The sequence below is a fragment of the Botryllus schlosseri genome, chromosome 13, assembly GCF_051294905.1.
Source record: "Botryllus schlosseri isolate E-star chromosome 13, Bs_hap1, whole genome shotgun sequence".
Lineage (NCBI taxonomy): Eukaryota > Metazoa > Chordata > Ascidiacea > Stolidobranchia > Styelidae > Botryllus > Botryllus schlosseri.
In genome coordinates this window covers 886,785-906,110 of record NC_137248.1, presented here as the reverse complement: position 1 = coordinate 906,110, position 19,326 = coordinate 886,785, and the positions used below count along the sequence as shown (strand labels likewise).

Here is a 19,326-nt window from a genome sequence, read left to right as displayed (position 1 = left end):
TGATTATGTCCTATATTTTGGCTGATAATAACTGATTGTAGCATGTGACTGTGCAGTTACTCACGTATTTTATTAACAGTTCTACGTGTGCGTGAGTGATACAACGTCTTTTCGCAGGTATATTTAACTAGATATTCGTTATTTGATTCAAGATAAATGATCAGCATTGATCAATTAATTTGTCTTTCACACAGCTAGCAAATTGTAATGACTTTGAATCATCACTCATACATCGAAAATTCAATTTGACTTGACTTGAATTGTGACTTGACTCGTGACTTGACTTGACTTGACTCTACTTGACTCGAGTCACCTCAAAAAAACGAGTGACTTGACTTGACTCGAGTCACTTTTGAAAATTGATTGACTTGACTTGACTCGAGTCAAAATCTGCAATGACTCGAGATGACTCGTGACTCGAAGGTAGTGACTTGATCCCAACACTGCCTGGACCTAGGCGATATACAGAATGAGGGTAGCGGCGGTAGTCACCACTACGGTAACTCCCCAAAAAATGGGCGATAACGTTCCGTAGCGGGCGAAAAAAACTGCCGAGGTAGAAGCATCATACATGCAAAACTACTCGAGTGTGTGGATACAACCAGGGCCGTAACAGGACTTCGTCAGCCCCCCACCCCACCCCCCAGAGGGATGACATTTGTCTTGTAAGGTTCCGGTTGCCAAGACAGTACTTCGTATATATAACTAAGTTTTCGGTCAGCATAAGGGCAGTACTTTTCGGTCAAGGTTTTCTCGCTGCCGATCGTTCTGGCACACTTCTTGGAGTCGAATGTTACATGGCCTAAAACTTTATGTGACTTGGCGCGTCGTGGAGCGCGGTAATGGCCAACGACGATATGCCCATTTCTATAAATCTTGCGTATTTTTTCTTGTGGGAAGAGTACCCTAAAATCAAGATATTTGACCGATTGAAATCACGCCGAGCGCGAAAAATTTGCTAAATTGCTAATTCTCGAAATAATTTTGGGTCCTCTTCGACCTCGGCGCCCCCAATTGAGGGTTTTGGGTGCGGCAGTTGCGGTCCTGGATACAACCGAAAAGGCATATGGATAGGTTTACCGATGACCGCTAGTCTTTAGGCGATGATAATAGATATATTGAGCGCGATGAAGGGGCGACGACGTGTCAAAAAAAATAGGAACCACTGGCCTAGAAGATGTAAAGAAGAGCCGTGCACGCTGGATGAAACACGGTGTTGTAAAAATTTAGGGGATGTTCGAAAAAGTACTTCCCGGCTTCTGCAGCGCGAACAAAATATCGCTCGAGTTTTATCGTTGGCCAATCATGCGTGATGCGTGAGAAAGAATCACAATCAATCCCGGAAGTCACACGCGACTCCGACATTGTTTTCTCTGCAAATGACACGTTTCCTTATTTCTAACTCAAGATATTGCACAGAATATAGTAACAAAAGCTGTAAGTGCGAAAGAAATAACTGGTACCGGACGGTTAGGAAATCGGGGTGGTACGCGCGCTCCGTTTTCCGTATTGTATTCCGCGTGTAGAGTTACTTAAACCAGTCAGGCCATGCCGGAAGTAGCTTGCGTGCTTGTTTTTGCGCCAGACGCGAATTAATAATACTTTGTTATTTTTTTGCGTACACAAACTACGAGTTTCCTGCTCACACAGCAGCACTGATTTCGATTTCCCGGCTATGTTTGTAGGCCAATGTCGTATGTATGTGTGTATCGATATGGGCCTCGCCTGAAGTGTCATCCATCCAGTATATTTTGAGTGGGCCTTGACGAAGTGTTGCCTCTATGCTCCGATTGCTCACGTGTTGCTGTCGATATGGAAATCGCGTGCGTTGTTAAATAGCCAATTGCTGCCAGAGTTAGGCAACCAGAAAAATTTCAGCTCTTCCAATTTGGATTAGAATTAGAACTATATAGTTATTTTTATCAAAATCAGATTAAAATAACCCTGGCAAATGTCTGTACTGCGAGCTTGGCTCGTTTCGAACGATACAGTTCTGCTGTAGAAATTTCAGGAAACCTAGTAATTAGATTACAATTAAAATGAGAGCATAGAAACATTTAACATTTAATCAAGTTGAGATCAGAATTAGATTACTGGCAAAAGTTACAAAAGTTGAAAATTTGCTTTGAGTATTGAAATAATTCACGTTCGTACAAAGGAATAGACCAATGTAGGTGCAGTACTTCATTGTGTGATTAAATAATATATTCATATGAAATAAACCTGTGTAATGCTTTGTCCTTACACCTAGCCTATGCATTGGTGTACTGACGTGCAAGCAGTGGTCGATATAGCCCGAGTCATATTGCAAAGAGTGGGATTTTTTGCAGCGTTTGGTTATGAATAGATAAGTTATTGTATTATATCCACTGTCAAGACCGTTCAAAGTGGCAAGATGAAATATCTTCCAATATGTCTGCTATTTCTGGGAGCTTTATTCCAAGAATCAGGTAAGCGCACGTCGCCTGGACTTGAATAGTATTCATGTAGAAATGAACCTGAATGTTTTCGGCTGACACTCGCCAGGGGCAATCGTCAGGAACCAGCATACAATTGCTGATATACAATGTTCTTTCCAATTCTCTACAAGTTGCTGACGATTACCCCGGAAACGTTCGGGTTTATTTCAATATATGTTATTCAATTGTATGTTGAAGTTCCATACATCGCATGGATTATGTTTTATTTTGAACAAATCGCTTTAATTCAGACTCCATCACCGTGATGTCGGTTGATCTCGGGAGCGAATGGATGAAAATTGCAATCGTCAAGCCTGGAGTTCCGATGGAGATCGTTTTGAACAAGTGGGTGGAACTCACTGCCTATTATTCTACTGAGTAGGGACAGGCGCAATGGTTCGAGTACTCGGTTCTGAATCGAATCGCTCTGGTTCCCAATTTCTCCAAGCCCTAGGCCGTACGTTTCGGAAATGGCATGACATCAATATTTACATAATTTTGTACAGGGAAACGAAACGAAAAACTGAAGTCGCAGTTGCCTTGAAAGACGGGGAACGTTTATTCGGCAGTGCAGCGGTAGCGCAGGTGTGTCGCTTGTTTTAGAATATATTGATGGTCCACTGCAATTAGTGTTCGCTGTGAACATCTCAAAATTTGTGGATTTTCATGTGATCAACAACATTGTTCGCCATGAAGTTCGATATATGCATGGTTATATGTGATGGGGGTTAGGGTCGGGGTGTAGTACGATTGGGTTTGAGGTAGGGATTAGGAATGCTCCTATGATATACCAGGCTTGTATAAACCACTGGAATTGCAAAACTAGCGACTAAAACTAGAATTACTCACTTTTCAAAACTCGCTATTAGAACTAGAACTAGAATTAGTCACTTTTTAAAACTAGCATCTAGAACTAGTACAAATTACTATTCAAAATTTGAAACCAGAACTAAAGTCAAGTTTTTCATTTTTGAAGGCTAGCAACTATAACTAGAACTACTCGCTTTTCAAAACTACTAGAGCTAGAACTACTCACTTTTCAAAACTACAACTAGAACTGCTCACTTTTCAAAATTTGAGATTAGAACTAGAAGATTTTCAAAACCAGCAACTATAACTAGGACTACTCAGTTTTCAAAATTAGCTACTAGAACTAAAACTATTTACTTTTCAAAACCGTCTAGTAGAACTAGAACTACTCACTTTTCAAGATTTGATACTGGAACTAGAAGTTTTAATTTTTCAAAACTAGCTACTGTAACTATGACTACTTACTTTTCTAAATGCACAGCTAGAACTACTCAAATAACTAGTAGTTAGTCGACCATCAACCAACTTTATTAAAGTTTGTACAAGTCTGGCCGCAACCCTCAACTAATTATACACATGTGGATCTCCGACGTGCGTACATCGAGTTTCGTGGAGAACACGGTTAATGATCATGTGAAACGCCAATCACTTTGAGATATTCACGTAGAACGCCAATCAGGGTGGTCATGGGGAGCACTTTACTGACGTGGATATGAAAATACGCTAGATCCAAAATTGATGCTGATTCATAGCCCGTTTTTCCAATCGCAGGGTGTTCGGTTTCCAAAGAACACCTACGTCTACATGCTGGAATTGCTCGCAAAGAAAATGGACAATCCCATAGTCCAGGAATATAAGAAGCGATATCCTTACTATGAACTAGTGGAAGACCCAGTCACGGGATACGTGCAATTCAGGTGATTTACTTCGAATGGACATGAACAATTAAAACTTTCACACTATTACAAACTGCTGTATTTTCAAAATGTGCAACTAGCACGAGAATCGTAACAAGAACTAGAATAACGACCTTTAGAAATCCACAACTAACTAACTGAAACACAATTAGATTCAATTCCGAAGCGAACTACGGAATCACAAATTAGCTTAGAAATACTTGACATAGACATTAGTGATGGGTTAGGCCGTTAGGGGCTTCGACACTGAAATGTGATTAGTCAAAACCCAGCCCCCTGGCTACGCCACTGTTGGTAGTGATAACTCTGAGCTAGCAATGGCTGCTAGAACATCACACAACAGATTCACGATGACATGTGTTTTCTAGTTATTTGGCAACTAAGTACTTTCAAAAGGCGAAGTGAGAACTAGAACTACTCAATTTTCAAAATTTACAACTAGAACTACTTAAAAACCAGTAACTATCAGTATAATTTAATAATAATTTTCATCATTTCAAAACACCACAAAACTGCGATACAATGAAAAGGTAGAAACGATTTGGAGTAGTCTTTGAAATCAGACACCCACCTGGGCCTAGGCGATGTTAAGAGACATCCACACTGGATGGGAATAAAAAATGGATTACATAAAACGAACGCTGATGAAAATGAATGACTGATGTGTCGATAGGCATGGTTTATATGTCAGATCGTGGTCTGGTAATCTTGGCCATCAGCTGACTGGATCAGTAGCTTGTTTGTAGCTTGTTCGGAACCTTTAACTAACAACAATCGAAATATATTTCAGGCATGACGAAAACACTATTTATTCACCCGAAGAATTATTGGCTATGACTTTGAACTACTCTAAATCGTTGGCAGAAGAATATGCGCGTACGTATTTTTGCTAATTTGTTTTCTTGTACTGTTTATTGACTACTTTCATTGTCATGTTTCATTTTTAATCAATGCCATATCTCGTCACTCCTGACTGATCGATGGTCGATTTGACAACAGGGCTTGAAGAGTTTTAGTTCAAAGGCTGTTCCAAGGTTCAGAGTCACAAGGCAATCTCACTTTTATAGTTTTGACTCGAATCAAGCCGAGACATTCTCAATTCACCACCGAGACAAGTCCAAGTAATTGTGTTCAGTTTCCAGTTCCGGCCATGTTCAACTTGACTCAAGTCATTACAACCCTGTTTGATTCCGTGGTTCCTAACCTGGCATTCAGGCGATTTAATAATTGTTAAATAGCAACAATGATAATCTCCATGCATCCAATCCTTGACTAAAACTCCCACTTTATATCCTCATTCCAGAACAATCCGTGGATTCCACTATTATCACTGTGCCGGTTTACTTCAATCAAGCCGAACGCTCTATGCTTTTATACGCTGCCAACCTGGCGGGTTTGCCCTCCTCTCAAATCATGGACGTCTCCACCGCAGGTGAGAATTTCCATTGTGGCTCGATTTTGATTTAAATATATCGAGCTAGAGTTGGATAGCTAGAAAATGTTCGACTTTCAATGTTAGATTAGACTTAGAATTATAGCGACAGTTTTTCAAAATTAGATTAGAATTAGGGGAGAGGAGGCCAAGATGAGACACTTTTCTGATAATTCAAGGCCACTCAAAGAGTAATGCCTTCTGAGGATTAATTTTGGTACCAATGGAAAGCCTGTGATCTCTACTTTCTATGACGATGGCTTGAGTTATATTGAACAACATACTGATGAATTTCTTGGCCCTCAAAAATCCTTGCTCAAATGTCTCAACTTACCCCCAGGTGAGGGTAAGATGAGAAAGACTGTGTTTAAGATGAGACACCAAGCAATTTATGCTCATTACACCACCAATTCATCCCAAATGATGAATCAACCAGCAACATTGTGAATAAAATATAATAATCATGAAATAATTCATTTTTAAAAAGAATTGGATAATCATATACAAATATAAATGACATCGAAAACCAATTAACCATGAGATAAGAGTTTCGTTATCATTTTGTCTTGTAATGTCACATCTGGTAAACTACTAGATAAATAATACATTTTGTGTGCCTTCAACAGTAAATTTTTAATCTTCCGAGGCCTTCAATAGAAAAGCCCTCTGATACCCATGTCTCATCTTACCCCCATGATTTTGTCTCATCTTACTCCCATACCTAAATTTACATATAAATTGGAATGAAAAAATTTCTGTCCGTTACTTTTCAGATGTAAGCGCATGATTACACTGCTAATATTGCACTCAACCAGCTCCAGCATTCTTGTTTTATAATATTAAGTACTATGATAGGTATGCCCTTACAAACATGAATTCACATAACTGACATAGGCTATGAAAATATAGTTTTTGGCAGTTTTCTGCCCAACCTCAAATCTGTTTGCCTGGTTAATATGGTAGGACTATGGAATGGCATTATGGGAACAACATAGTTGAAGGAATCTGTCCATCAGCAAATTTTTCTATGAAAAAATTGCATGTCTCATCTTGCCCCGTGTCTCATCTTGGCCTCCTCTCCCCTACTGAATTCGCAAGAAAACTTGTGTATTCAATCAAGTGCGGATCATATCAGACCCCATTCCCATAAGCAAAAGAATGTCCGATGTCTTTACAGCAAGCATGGCTTGTTTCGAAGCATACAGTTCTCCTCTGGCAATTTCAAGAAGACCAGTAATTAGATTCATTAGGCCTACATTGTTAACAGAAATACATCAAGCTTATGCCATCCGTACGCATAAGCATTCCGTGCCTGTGACCTAATATTTTAAGATACCGCTGTTGATTTACAATACTGTCCTGAATTCGCTACTATTTCCTGACGATTGCCAGTGATAATATGTCAGCCGAAAATGACTCAAGTCGAGTCGCTAAAAAAATCATGAGTCGAGTATTGACTCGAGTCAGTACAACTCTGTCCAAGAATCTTATCAGTTTATGTTATCTACTTTGCAATTTTCTTTGCAGCTGCCTTGAACTATGGCGTGTTTAGAAGAAATGATATCAACGCTTCCGCTACGTACATTTTATTTTACGATATGGGGGCGACGAGTACAACTGCTGCCGTAGTGGGTACGTATTCACATTTTTTTGCAATACGCGATGGTCCACCGGTAAGAGTTATTGGCAATCACATCCATCTTTCCAGCATACGAAATTGTCAAAGTGAACGGGATCACGGACCCACAACTATCCATAAAAGGGGTCGGATTCGATCGGACTCTGGGAGGATCGGAAATTGAATTCCGGCTCCGTGAACATTTGATCAAGGTATAGAGTACGGCCACCGTGTGTTGCAGCTGTCTGAATACGTTGATTCTGGCTCAGGAATTTGACGCTAAAAAGAAGACCAAGAGCGATGTTCGCACAAGCCCAAAAGCAATGGCAAAATTGCTGAAAGAAGCGCGAAGATTGAAATTGGTTCTGAGCGCGAACGCCGAACATAACGCAAGGGTGTGTTGACTGAAGTTGGTCAGTAATGTGGCTTGCCTAAGTTTAAAAAGCGTCTTACTTAGGTGGAATCGCTTATCGACGATGAAGATTTCTCAACGAGAGTATCGCGCGAAACACTCGAAGAATTGTGCAGTGATCTGTGGCCACGCGTCGCGAAACCTCTGCAGGAATCTCTTCTGTCTGCCTCCATCACGATGGTTAGTGATGTCGGCTGCAGAAAAAGCCATAATAGTTGTGATTTTGAGACATTTTCAATCGAAAACTGCAGGATTCCGTCAGCAAAGTCATATTGGTCGGTGGTGGAACCAGAGTTCCAAAAGTGCAAGAAATGCTGTTGGCAGAGACGGGATTGTGAGTTTATTTTATGAACTTTTGCATCATGCCAATGCACTGCTGGTAAGCACCTAGTTGCCAAAGAGAACACCCTACACAAAAATGGGTGGTTTGAAGCTACTGCGAAAAGTGGTCACACCTGTTTTTCTAATATCAAAATAAAGTGAATGATCAAACTATTTTAAACGCAGCGTCATTAGTAGGGCTGGGCGCAGTGATTCAATTATTAATTCTAATGCAGTGCTTCTCAACCGGGGGTTTCGCGGACCCCTGGAGGTCCGCAAAGCCTCAAAATAGTTGATAACCTATTTTGTATTATTTAAATTCGGAAATCACGAGGCAGTTTCGCTTCATTACTAGTGAAACTCCAGAGCTCACATCGACAGCATGGCCATCTGAGATGAAATATCCTACTGCGTAGACTCATATTAATTGCTAAATTTCCAATAGCCTACTGATACAGACATTTTTCTGTTTCGAGATGTTTTGGTAGGGATTGTGGAAAAAAAGTTGGATGAGTAAGGTCAATTCCGGTGACTTCGAATTCTTTACAAAAATTCATTTCTCCTGTGATATACACAACCACTTTCTCCATAATAACTTCAAGATAAGCTGCTAGATAGAAATGACCAGGCTTGACGTCATATGTTCATTGAAGAAATTTGTTCGTCAATTTTGGTTCCATATTTGTTGCGATCATACTCAAATGTTGTTATGATTACATTCGCCACCACCTATATTTGTGGGAATGGATTTTCGGCAGTCGTTCATATCAAATCGAAGGGGCGGATTTTCAAGACACGACCACCTAGTTCAAGAAATTCAGAATTCGCTTTGAAATAATAGTCAACCCAATTTCTACATGAATAGTATATGATCTTGTTTTCAAGAAAAGTCATTTCGATGCTGTTCATTTCACTAACCCCACAGTTATCATTTGCACAAGACTGACGACGATAAGCGAGCTAAATTTGAACTAAAACTTCGTGGGGGTCCGTGACAGCCCGAAAGGGGTCCGCGAAGACAAAAAGGTTGAGAACCACTGTTCTAATGAGTCGAATAGTGAGAGATGATTTCTTACTGAAATTATATTGTCGTTGTCATTGACATGACGTATCTGTGAAGTCGTGATCAACCTGCAGCATTTTCACAAAGTTCGATAAAATAACGAATCATCTTTGTTGTGATGTAAAACTGGCGTTATGTTCTTTGTGGTATTCTTTATGTATATATTTGAACTTTTCACATCTTTCATACTGTTTTGGCACGCTAGTCATTAGAATGGCACAAATTCATCTTCATTTTCCTTAACGTAACAGTTTCTTTCAACTCCATACATTGATTTTCAGATCGGCACTCGGCAAAAGCTTGAACGCAGACGAAGCTCCAGCACTTGGTGCCTCCTACGAAGCGGCCGCGCGTTCCAAAGCGTTTCGGGTGAAAACGTTTCACGTCAAGGCTGGTGCGACTTATCCCATAGATGTAAGATCGTTGAAAGTGATTTTTGGTCTGTGGTTAGAAGAATTTCCTCTTTCAGGTCGCTTTCGATCGCGTGACGACTCATGATAACGGTACCACGACTACGAAGAACATCAAAAAAACTTTGTTTCAAAGAAATAATCCATACCCTCAAAGAAAAGTTATTACTTTCAATAGGTTTGTTAGAACACTTTTTTGGGCAAGACCTTATATTATGACTTAAACTCCACCGATTCCGGCAATATAGAGTTGATTTCAAACTTTCAATGAAATAACTATGTCGGGTGAAAGATGTGAGCAATTTTCGTGACGTTACAGCATGGTAGCAGGTAGCACTCAGAACTATAACATGGGAGTGCTAAACTGGGAGTATTGATCTATATCTCATGGCTTACAGGCGTTCAAATGCAGCTTTTCTAGTTTATTTCATGGCCAAGCGTAGCAATCACCGTAAAACTATTCAAATGCAGTGAAGTTTTGGAAATGCGCCTTAAGCGAGATATCTTTTGAATTTCGGCTGAATAAATCGGGGTTTACGGTGCTAGTTATCGGTATCGGTTAGAAAATCCGATATCAGTCTAGCTCTTAATGATGGCATATTTTCAGATTCTACAACGATTTCAATTTTTACGTCAGTTACGGAGATCTAAAGTTCCTCTCATCGGATCAAATGAGGTTGGTTTCAACGTACACCATGAATTTTTGATCATCTTTTCCAAGTATCTTGTATATTTTAGCATTTTCGGGACCAAGAACCTGACAAAAGTCAGTCTTCAAGGAGTGGACGTGGCGTACGAAACGCATGGCAACAAGAACGACACAGAGTCTAAAGGTATCAAAGCTCATTTCAGGATGGACGCCGACGGAATATTGAACTTGGAAGAGGTGAGTAGAGTTTATTTTCATAAGTATGAGAATGGTAGATGTATGTACAGAAAACTCGGTGCATTTTTCACTATGGAGTTCTCTGTAGCATTTTCTGGAAAACAAGAAATGACGATGGAGATTACTGCTTTCCCCGAACAAAACTGTACAACTGGAAATGGAGGCAGCCTAAAAACAGAACCACTTGTGTGGGCGCTGCAAGTGAACAAAATCAACCTCAGCACTCTAAAGAAGTATAATTATTTAATTACTGACCGTGTTCTGCTTCTAGAGAAGCTACCGGCCAAATTCGAAATGCAAAAAGTAAATAGCTGTTTTGCTAAAAAAAACTGTTGAAGTGCATGTAATCCAATGACCAGAGTTGTAACGACTCAATTCGCGATTTTTTGTTAACTCGACTTGACTCGAGTCATTTCCTCAAAATACGGAAAATGGCTCAACTTGTAATCGAGTCATTGTGCAAGACTCGAAACAGGTCGTATGACGAGAGACTCGGACCGCCAAGACCGTCACTTTATTGTAATTTCGAAGAATACTAAAGTCACCATGCTATTGGTATTTTGTCTGTTGGTACTGGTACTTGAAAATGCGACCAGAAACTGCTAAAAGTGATTATAATTAGTGTATTATGAATGTGATACATTCAATCCTATCATGCAGAGTTGTAAAATTTGAGTTTAATAAGATTTTAACTGAACTGAACAGTCATTGCAATGACTTGGACTCGTATTCGAGTCACTATGACTGGAACTCGATCTTCTGCTCGCGACTTGACTCGGTGGTGAATTGAAATGACTCGACTTGACTCGAGTCAAAACTGTAAAAGTGTGATTGACTTGCGACTCGGAGGCTTGTGGCTTGATCACAACCCGGCCAATGACACACAATCACTTCTTGAGTACTCGTAATAAAGTAGTGGTGCTCCTTTACTGAAGACGTCTGCTTCCATAAAAGCTACAGCACTTGTCTGTCTGCATCTACCGATACTATTTGAAATTCTATTCAGGTCGAAGCGGTTTTTGAAACCAACGCCACAAACGCCACTGCTGCAGAAGAAGAAGAACCACCACTTAGCGAAGACGAAGCCTCCACGTTGGAAAGTAAGGGACCTGCTCTTATGATTTTCAACAGTCGTGAAATGAGGCTTTGATTTGTTCAGAACTGAAAAACAGCTTTTCCAACATATTCAGCGGAAGCGAGGAGGCTGCGAAAGAAGGTGATGAGTCGTTAATGTTCTTGTCTGTCGCTGTCGTGCATGGTTGTACCGAGTCATAGTCTTGACTCTTGAGACTCGAGTTCGAGCCCGAGCCATACTGTTTACTGTTCGTCATCGAGTTTATGTCAGGTTCAACTCACTTTTTGAAGCACTTGGGTTATGTCGAAGGTCTCGGATTCATAATATACCAGGGTTGAAACTAGAGGTCGGCCGATTATCGAGGCCGGTATATAGACCTTTCCCGATTATCAATATCAGCCTATGAAGGCCGATATCGCGGCCGATATTTTATATTTAAAAAAATTCAAAAATTTCGGAAATTCAATGCTCCGTGTTCTCAATCTCAAGAAATCGACGACGTAAAGGGCGATATGTGACAGATTTACCCTTGCAGGACGAGTTTAGCTGGGTGAGCATGCAGAGAAACAATTCTTCCTGCATTACAATCAACCTTTTCTGGACTAATCTGCAATTCTGTATCATATTTTGCTTTTTGGGTTGTCCCAAATTTCATCGAATGTGCACAATTAAGAAATAATTCTTTTCAATTTCAGTTTTCTCGTTTGTGGTTTAGCTTTCTGTGGCATGTACAAGTGCCATCTTGCCTAATATACAATATTTTTGGTGGAATTGTTCTCTGCTCCTTCCATGTTAATATCAGTATCGGCTTGTAAAAATCAATATCGGTCGACCTCTAGTTGTAACCAAGTCACGAGGTTTCGAGTCACAAGTCGGTCTCATGACTCGAGTCATTTTCAGATCAACATCGAGTCAGTCCGAGTCATTATGTTCACTATTCAGTTTTCAATTCAATCTGGTTTAACCCACTTTTTCAACTCTGCACGAGTGATATAGAATGGCTCGTATTCAGAGTATAGTAATTTTCCTCAGTCTTAACAGTTTCTGGCCCTATTTTCCGAGTATCAGGACCGGAACACCAATAATGTAATAAATTTACTATTCGAAGCTGCAATGAAATGTGTGTCCTGGCCGTCCTAGTCTCGAGACATACGACTTGGGTCGAGTCATTTTATTCATTTGAAGAAATGACTCGAGTCAAGTCGAGTCATCGAAAAATTGCGACTCAAGTCATTACTTGCGTCATCACAACCCTGTAATATACTCATTTTTCTCACTCGACTAAGTCATAATAATGACTCGAGACGCTATATATGACTTATTCAAGTCTCGCACGTCAGGACCGATACTTGAGAAATAGACCCGTTGCACCATGACTTGAGGCGAGTCAAAATTATCAAGGTAAAATTTACTTGTGACTCGGAACCTCGTTACTTGGTTACAACACTGATCGACCCCAACTCGAACCCCAGAATTTCAATTCAAGTTGAAAAAACTAATGGGGTTAAAAAGTCTTTGGTTCAAATGTCGGGCAACCATTAGATGAGATTTGATTGCGATGTTAACTTTGAATCGGTCGCAGCTGAACCAGACGCGGCAAAAGAGGAATCTGGCAGCGAAAAACAAGAAGAAAAAGCGTCCGACGAGAAAAAGGAACCGGAAAATGAAACTGCCGAGGAGAAGACGAAAGAGAAAGCGGACCCAAAACCAGAGACTTTAGAGAAAAATGACAGTAAGTTTATTTGAATTACTCTTTGAGTTTGAGCATGCCAGTATACAATTGAATAATATATTTGTATTGAAATGAACCCGAATATTTTCGGCTGACACTAATTAGATTAGATTAGAACTAGAATTGGAGCAAGGGAACATTTCACACATCGAATTAGCATTAGATTACCGTCACTTCGCCATAATTCAGTCAAATTGGACAACTAAGATTGTAGGCTTGTGCTTAATTCGTATAATCTAAAAATAGTACACTGAGCTCGCTTCGATAATTCAAATTTTCATGCCGGTGATAGGATGGGTGATGTACAATGTTCTTTCCAATTCTCTACTAGTTGCTGACGATCATCCTTGATGAGTCTCTCTTTAATACGAATATATTATTCAATTATATAATATGATGGATATTTCTCAGCCATCGCCAACGCTACCGAGACCAAACCGAAAAAGCCAAAAAAATTGAAGATCTCGCTCACCATCAACAGAACAGAAGATAGACTCGATTTTCTAGAACATTCGTCCGAAGTAACGGAGCTTTCGAAAGAAAGGTTCTACTTTTTGACTGCGTGAATCAACCGTGAATGTTACAAGATAATGTGTGTTATTCAGACTGCAAGCTCTAGCCGAGGTGGACGCTCTCAAAGTGGCTCGAGAGGAGGCCATGAACGCGTTGGAGTCATACATTTACGACAAGCAAGACAAGGCTTATCAGGTACTTGAAAAGAGTTGGTCTTTAATGGGGGTGCTACTACTTTTTTAATGTGCTCAAGTAGATTTTGCATACTTGCACTGCTCACTCGAGGGGTTTCTGTTTTCAAACTACTCCCACTTAGCAGTTTCTCAGGTAAAACTACTTATAGAAAGTGAGTGGGTGAAATTGCTACACCTCCACTTACGCAGTTTTATGGTAGGACTACCTGTTTATGTTGGAATTGAGTCGAATTTGTTGTGAATCGAGTCGAATTTGTTGTGAATCGTTGTTGTTTTTTTCAGACAACTTAACAATTTCATGACGTAGCCAGTTAAATTTTGGAAAATATTATTTATATATAATTTTATTAAATAAATTCGAAACTTTTTTTATGTAGCAATGCCTCTGTAGGTTCGAATTGAACCAAACTTGGTGTGCAGTGTTTTTTGTAGCCTACCAATTTTAAGAAGACGCCAGTAAAATAGGAAGAAAAAAAGTTATTTTTGAACAGCCGTAATGTCCATTTTCAGGCTACTTGAGTACCTTTCAGAGCTCTCAATATCTACTCCTGGCAGTTTTGTCGTGTCTTGGAAATTGCTACTCGTGATTGTGCAGAAATTTCCATTGTTACCTGTACTTCTAAATTAGTAGCAACTTCGGCTACTTTTACATCATGTCTGGGTATTTCGCAAACTTCAATGGCGGACTACACTTCAACCTCTCTTTTGATTTCAACAGGAAGACTATGAGAAAGCCATGAATACGACAGAAGCGGAGGAAATCCCAAAAGCGCTCCGAGAAGCCTCCGACTGGATGTTTGAACTAGAAGATGAAGTCGCGCCAGAGGTTTGTTGTCAGCACCTTCTGAGACCTAACTTGGACAATTACATATGTTTGTGTAATTAGACCAATATGTGATGTAATATTTGAGATGTTACTATGCTCTTCATTCTATTCTGACTTCTGGTTTTCCTAACCATGCTACGGGACAACTTGCAAAACAAGCCAAGCATGACAGATTTGTACAAACTACCAATTGCGTAGTTCTAGTTCAAGCTTTGGTTGCTGATTTTGAAAAGTGAGTAATTCCAGTTCAAATTTAGTTGTAGAATAACTAGGAAAACGTGTCGATGTTCAATGTTCTTACAGCCATTGCTAGCTCAGAGTCATCACTACTAATAGCAGGTGGGTTTTAGAGGGTCAAAACCTTTCCATTTCAAACTCCAAACCTCCTTCTTTTGGAAATGCAGATTCTGTTAGTAATATTTGTCAGCTCATTTGCAATTAAGTAGTTCGGACTGTCAGTTAGCTGTGTATTACCCCTGACGAGTGTCAGCCAAAAATATTCGGGCTCATTTCAATTAATATACTATTCAATTGTGTATTAGTTAGTCGAGGATTTTTAAAACGTTGTCAGTTTTGGAAAGGGAGTAGTCCTAGTTTGCCATTCTCATGCTTGTGAATATCAATCCTGAATCGATATGAAGAGAACTTTGAATTATATATTCTTTCTAACTCGTGAATTAATTCAATTTCTAAGTTTTTGCAAATGCAATCATTCTCATTCTTATCTAATTTGGTTAAAACCGTGGCTGTAAGTCTAATTCGACAACAATTCGGAAAAGCTGCAAATTTTCCATTTGTCCGACTATGTTGAAGCTATCTGTCTTTCAGGTGTACAAAGAAAAATTGACGGAATTGAAAAAGCTGGCCAGGCCTTGGCTGCTTCGGGTCAAAGAGAGAAGAGATGTGGAGCCGCTGTTGGCCGAGATGGAAACTATGTTCAATTACACCTCGCATTTCATAAACGCCATCGAAGCCTTGCCCGAGGACAAACAGATCTATACGGAGGTCGAAATCAACGTGCTCAAGAAACTGTATAACGAGAGCGTGGTGAGTTGTTCGATAAATTCGGTCTAGTTTAAAGCAGGGCTGTTATGACTTCAGTCATGTTTTTTTATTGACTCGATTCATTTATCAAGATGCCGAAAATAACTTTACTCGACACAGTCAATCTGTGTGTTGACACGACTTGTACTTGAGTCATTCCGCATGACTCGAACCATGTCATATGACTCAAAACTCAGACTGCCAAAACCCACATTTCATTGTAATTTCGAAGAATAGTCAAGTCTTTTGTCTATTAGTATTGGTACTTGAAAAAGCGACCAGAAACTGTTAAAAGCGAGGAAAATTAGTATATTATGAATGTGATACATTCAATCCGACCATGCAGAGTTGTAAAATTGGAGTTTAATAAGATTTAACTGAACTGACCAGTCATTGCAATTATTCGCAAATATTATGAATGCGAAGAATTCGATACCACCATGCTGAGTTGTAAAACGTGGCTCTAACAAGACTTTAACTTGAAACTGGACAGTCATCACAGATTTTTTACCTCTAATTGCCGATACCAAAATTTCTTTCAAAGTGTGATCATACCAACCCGAAATCATCAGCTGTAGTTTTTGTGAATTTTCTATAACCTTTTTTGCCAGACGTGGAAAAATGAAACCTTGAAAAAGCAGCGTGCGATCGAGAGTCATTCCAACAACATTTTGAAACCGGACGACCTGAAAACCAAGATGGGAGGCCTGAACCGGGAGGCAATTATTATGAAATACCCAGGATTGAATTCACGTTGTTTTAACAAAAAAAATTCGATTTCGCAGATCCAGTATTTGCTCAACAAAGCAAGAACGGCGAAGCCAAAACCACCGCCCAAGAAGTCAAATTCGACCGAATCAGGTTTGTTGCAATTACAATGGTTGGGGTGAAATGCCGGTAATCTAGTTCTAATCTAATCTGTGAAATGTTTCTATGCACTCATTATTTTTTCTAATTTTCTGGTTTTCCTGAAAATGCTGCAGGAGAAATGTATTGTGCGAAACCATCAAAGCTTAGTGTAAACTGTGTACATACGTTTGACGTAAATTCGTAAATTCAGTCTGATTATGCTCTAATATGGAAAAAACTGCATATGTTGTGTAATTTTAATCAAAGTTGGAGAAGCTGAAAATTTTTCCTTTTCCTTTTAATTCAGATTTAGCCATTTTAATTCTAATCTAACTAGGAAAAAACCGTAGCTGTCATTCTAGTTAGTACTAGCACTCTAAACTTTGTCAGCAGTTGGAATGAATATCCCAAGATGGCTCGATTTTGACTAAATACAATTATTTTTCAGCTGGTGAATCCGCCACCAATGGGACAAAAACAGTTGAAACCCCCGAGGAAGAAAAGGAATCTGTCACACCTTCGCCCGATGTCACGGAGGAACCGACCACGGGTAGGCCTGCTAGTTTTTCGATGACTGATTTTCTGTCTGATAATAATAATAACTGCAGCCGATCAATCGGCAACAGAGCACGCATGAAGGATTGTCTGTTTGCGCCACGTTCTTAAGTTGTTACGCATTTCGAGTACTGCAGTCCAGGGTTGTGATGACTTGACTCGAGTCATTTTCTGAAATAGGGAAATGACTCTACCCGACTTCTGACACTTTTTGTATCGACTTGACCTGTGCTCGAGTCGTCGCGCATGACTCGACCAAGTCATGTGCCTCGGCATATTTTATGACATATTCAAGTTTGGTAGATATCAGGGCTAATAATTGTACCATAGGTCCAGAAACTGTCTTTTATCTGTTTGGATGAACATGTTTAGAGTGAGAAAAATGTCTATATTATGAATTCGAGGCCTTCGATATCGCCCAAAAGAGTTTCATAGAAGTCAGTTGAACCTGACTTGAACTCGATACTGAACAGTGAACACTATGACTTGGACTCGAATTTGACTCGGTGGTGAATTGAAAATGACTCGAGTCAAAACTATAGAAGTCAAATTGACTTGTGACTTGATTACAACCCTGTTGCAGTCTCTAGTTCTATTTGTAAGTTATGATTCAGTGAAAATTGACTGTGTCACTTCTACTTGTAATTGAGCAGCGATTCTGACTACTTTGACCATCACTGACAAGTCAGTGTCAAGCATTAAATTAAGCTAGATGTCGAAAACTATTATCTCGACTCTCAGAACATTCGGAAGAAGAAAAAACAGAAGAGACGACGGAAACAGCAGAAGAGGCAACGGCAGAAAAAGAAGAGACGACAGATGAAACCACCACCGACCCACCAAAACAAGAGTTATAACGGCCATGCGTTTTGTTTTTGAGATAGGCAATTCACCGACTTTGTCTCGGACTCGAGGATAGGACGCCAGGAGTTCTGTTTTATAGATATATCATTTTTGATGGCTTACAATATTTCTATCTGAGTGTCATTGTGTTTGTGGCCGATCTGAATGCAGTTTCACGACTCGTGGGCAGAGTCGGATAACTAGAAAATTTTTTGTTTTTCCGAATTACAATTACTTAATTCGCAAAAACTTCAAGCAAGATTTCGTTCAATATCGGAAAGATATACAACAAAAATTCAATTCATGTCAAATCAGACTTCTTTTCGCACGATACACTTTCTCCTCTAGCATTTACGGGAACATCGATATTATTCTATTCTGACGACTAAAATTATCTGGTTGTCCAAGTCTGCTCGTGAACGTGAACGATCAGACGTCGGGCCTCTTGTGAATTCGGTGGTTTTTGTTCCCGTCAGTGCAGATTTATCATGTGCGCAATAGACTATCGTTCAGTCCGATATGGGCTCTTTGACAATTAGAATTGAAATAATTTACGAGAACGCTGAACTTGTCCTGTGATTCCGACCTGTTTCCGGCGAAATTTGACGGCTTTGTGATACTGTTGTCGCCATGAAGATTGGTTGCGGTGGTACACTTATAAATGTGTGTTCGTCCGTCTTGCAAAGGAGCATATACCTTCTTGAAATCGTGGTGGTTTCTCGTCTCGCCAGAACTTCCGAGTTAATAAGCTTATGTCAGTGTGGCGATAGACCGGCAGACCATCCGCCTTTAAGAGACTCTTGGGAGGTGCACAACTTGAATATGCAATTGAATAATATGGTCACATTAAAATTAACCACAATATATTTGGCTCACAGTCGTCAGGGTCAACTAGTTGCTGACGATTACGGCTTACGAGTGTCAGCCGAAGATAGCCGGGTCCACTTGAATATGTATACATTATACAATAGATGGGATATTATTACTTCCATGCTTTCAAAAACACCAAGATCACGATACCATGAAAAGTTAGGAAGGCTTCGAAACGACTTTGGGAGTAGTCTTTGAGATCAGACACTCGGCTGGCCGAGGCGATGTACAGAGGGGGCATGGACAGTGGACAATGAATGAAAAGTATAAGACTATCACTTACTCAGTGGTGGCTTTTGGGGTGGGCGGGGGCCCCCCTATTTGGATTTTGCGCTTTTTTCAAGGAGAATGACGAATAAACATGCAAATCCGTGCACCAAGCAAGAATATGATTCCGTACAGATGTGTCAATCATCATCAAATCACTGCATTTGTTAGAAAAGTCCCGTATCCCGATAATCATCACGTCTCTGCATGCGGTAGAATTACTTGGTTTT

The 19,326-nt window shown here is 39.9% G+C and overlaps 1 protein-coding gene across 1 annotated transcript; it reads left to right on the top strand.

The window, feature by feature from the left end:
* The first annotated feature begins 2,291 nt into the window (after window positions 1-2,291).
* On the top strand, window positions 2,292-18,665 carry LOC145453185 (hypoxia up-regulated protein 1-like). The gene is made up of 26 exons (XM_080331162.1): window positions 2,292-2,450; window positions 2,711-2,804; window positions 2,966-3,044; window positions 4,041-4,186; window positions 4,977-5,062; window positions 5,490-5,618; window positions 7,146-7,250; window positions 7,327-7,448; window positions 7,506-7,631; window positions 7,694-7,828; window positions 7,900-7,982; window positions 9,314-9,446; window positions 9,502-9,620; window positions 10,050-10,118; window positions 10,181-10,328; window positions 11,335-11,428; window positions 11,488-11,544; window positions 12,986-13,135; window positions 13,547-13,679; window positions 13,741-13,843; window positions 14,561-14,668; window positions 15,497-15,715; window positions 16,324-16,431; window positions 16,498-16,573; window positions 17,010-17,111; window positions 17,858-18,665. The coding sequence occupies exons 1-26, from the start codon at window positions 2,396-2,398 to the stop codon at window positions 17,971-17,973; spliced, it is 2,895 nt and encodes a 964-aa protein (XP_080187288.1). The 5' UTR covers window positions 2,292-2,395; the 3' UTR covers window positions 17,974-18,665.
* The last annotated feature ends 661 nt before the right edge of the window (window positions 18,666-19,326 follow it).

Bases quoted from the DNA above. Each gene is read 5' to 3' on its own strand.
- LOC145453185 (XM_080331162.1), top strand. From the start codon at position 2,396: ATGAAATATCTTCCAATATGTCTGCTATTTCTGGGAGCTTTATTCCAA. The intron at 2,805-2,965 runs GTGGGTGGAACT...AATTTTGTACAG, and splicing joins ATGGAGATCGTTTTGAACAA to GGAAACGAAACGAAAAACTG. The intron at 7,251-7,326 runs GTACGTATTCAC...CCATCTTTCCAG, and splicing joins TACAACTGCTGCCGTAGTGG to CATACGAAATTGTCAAAGTG.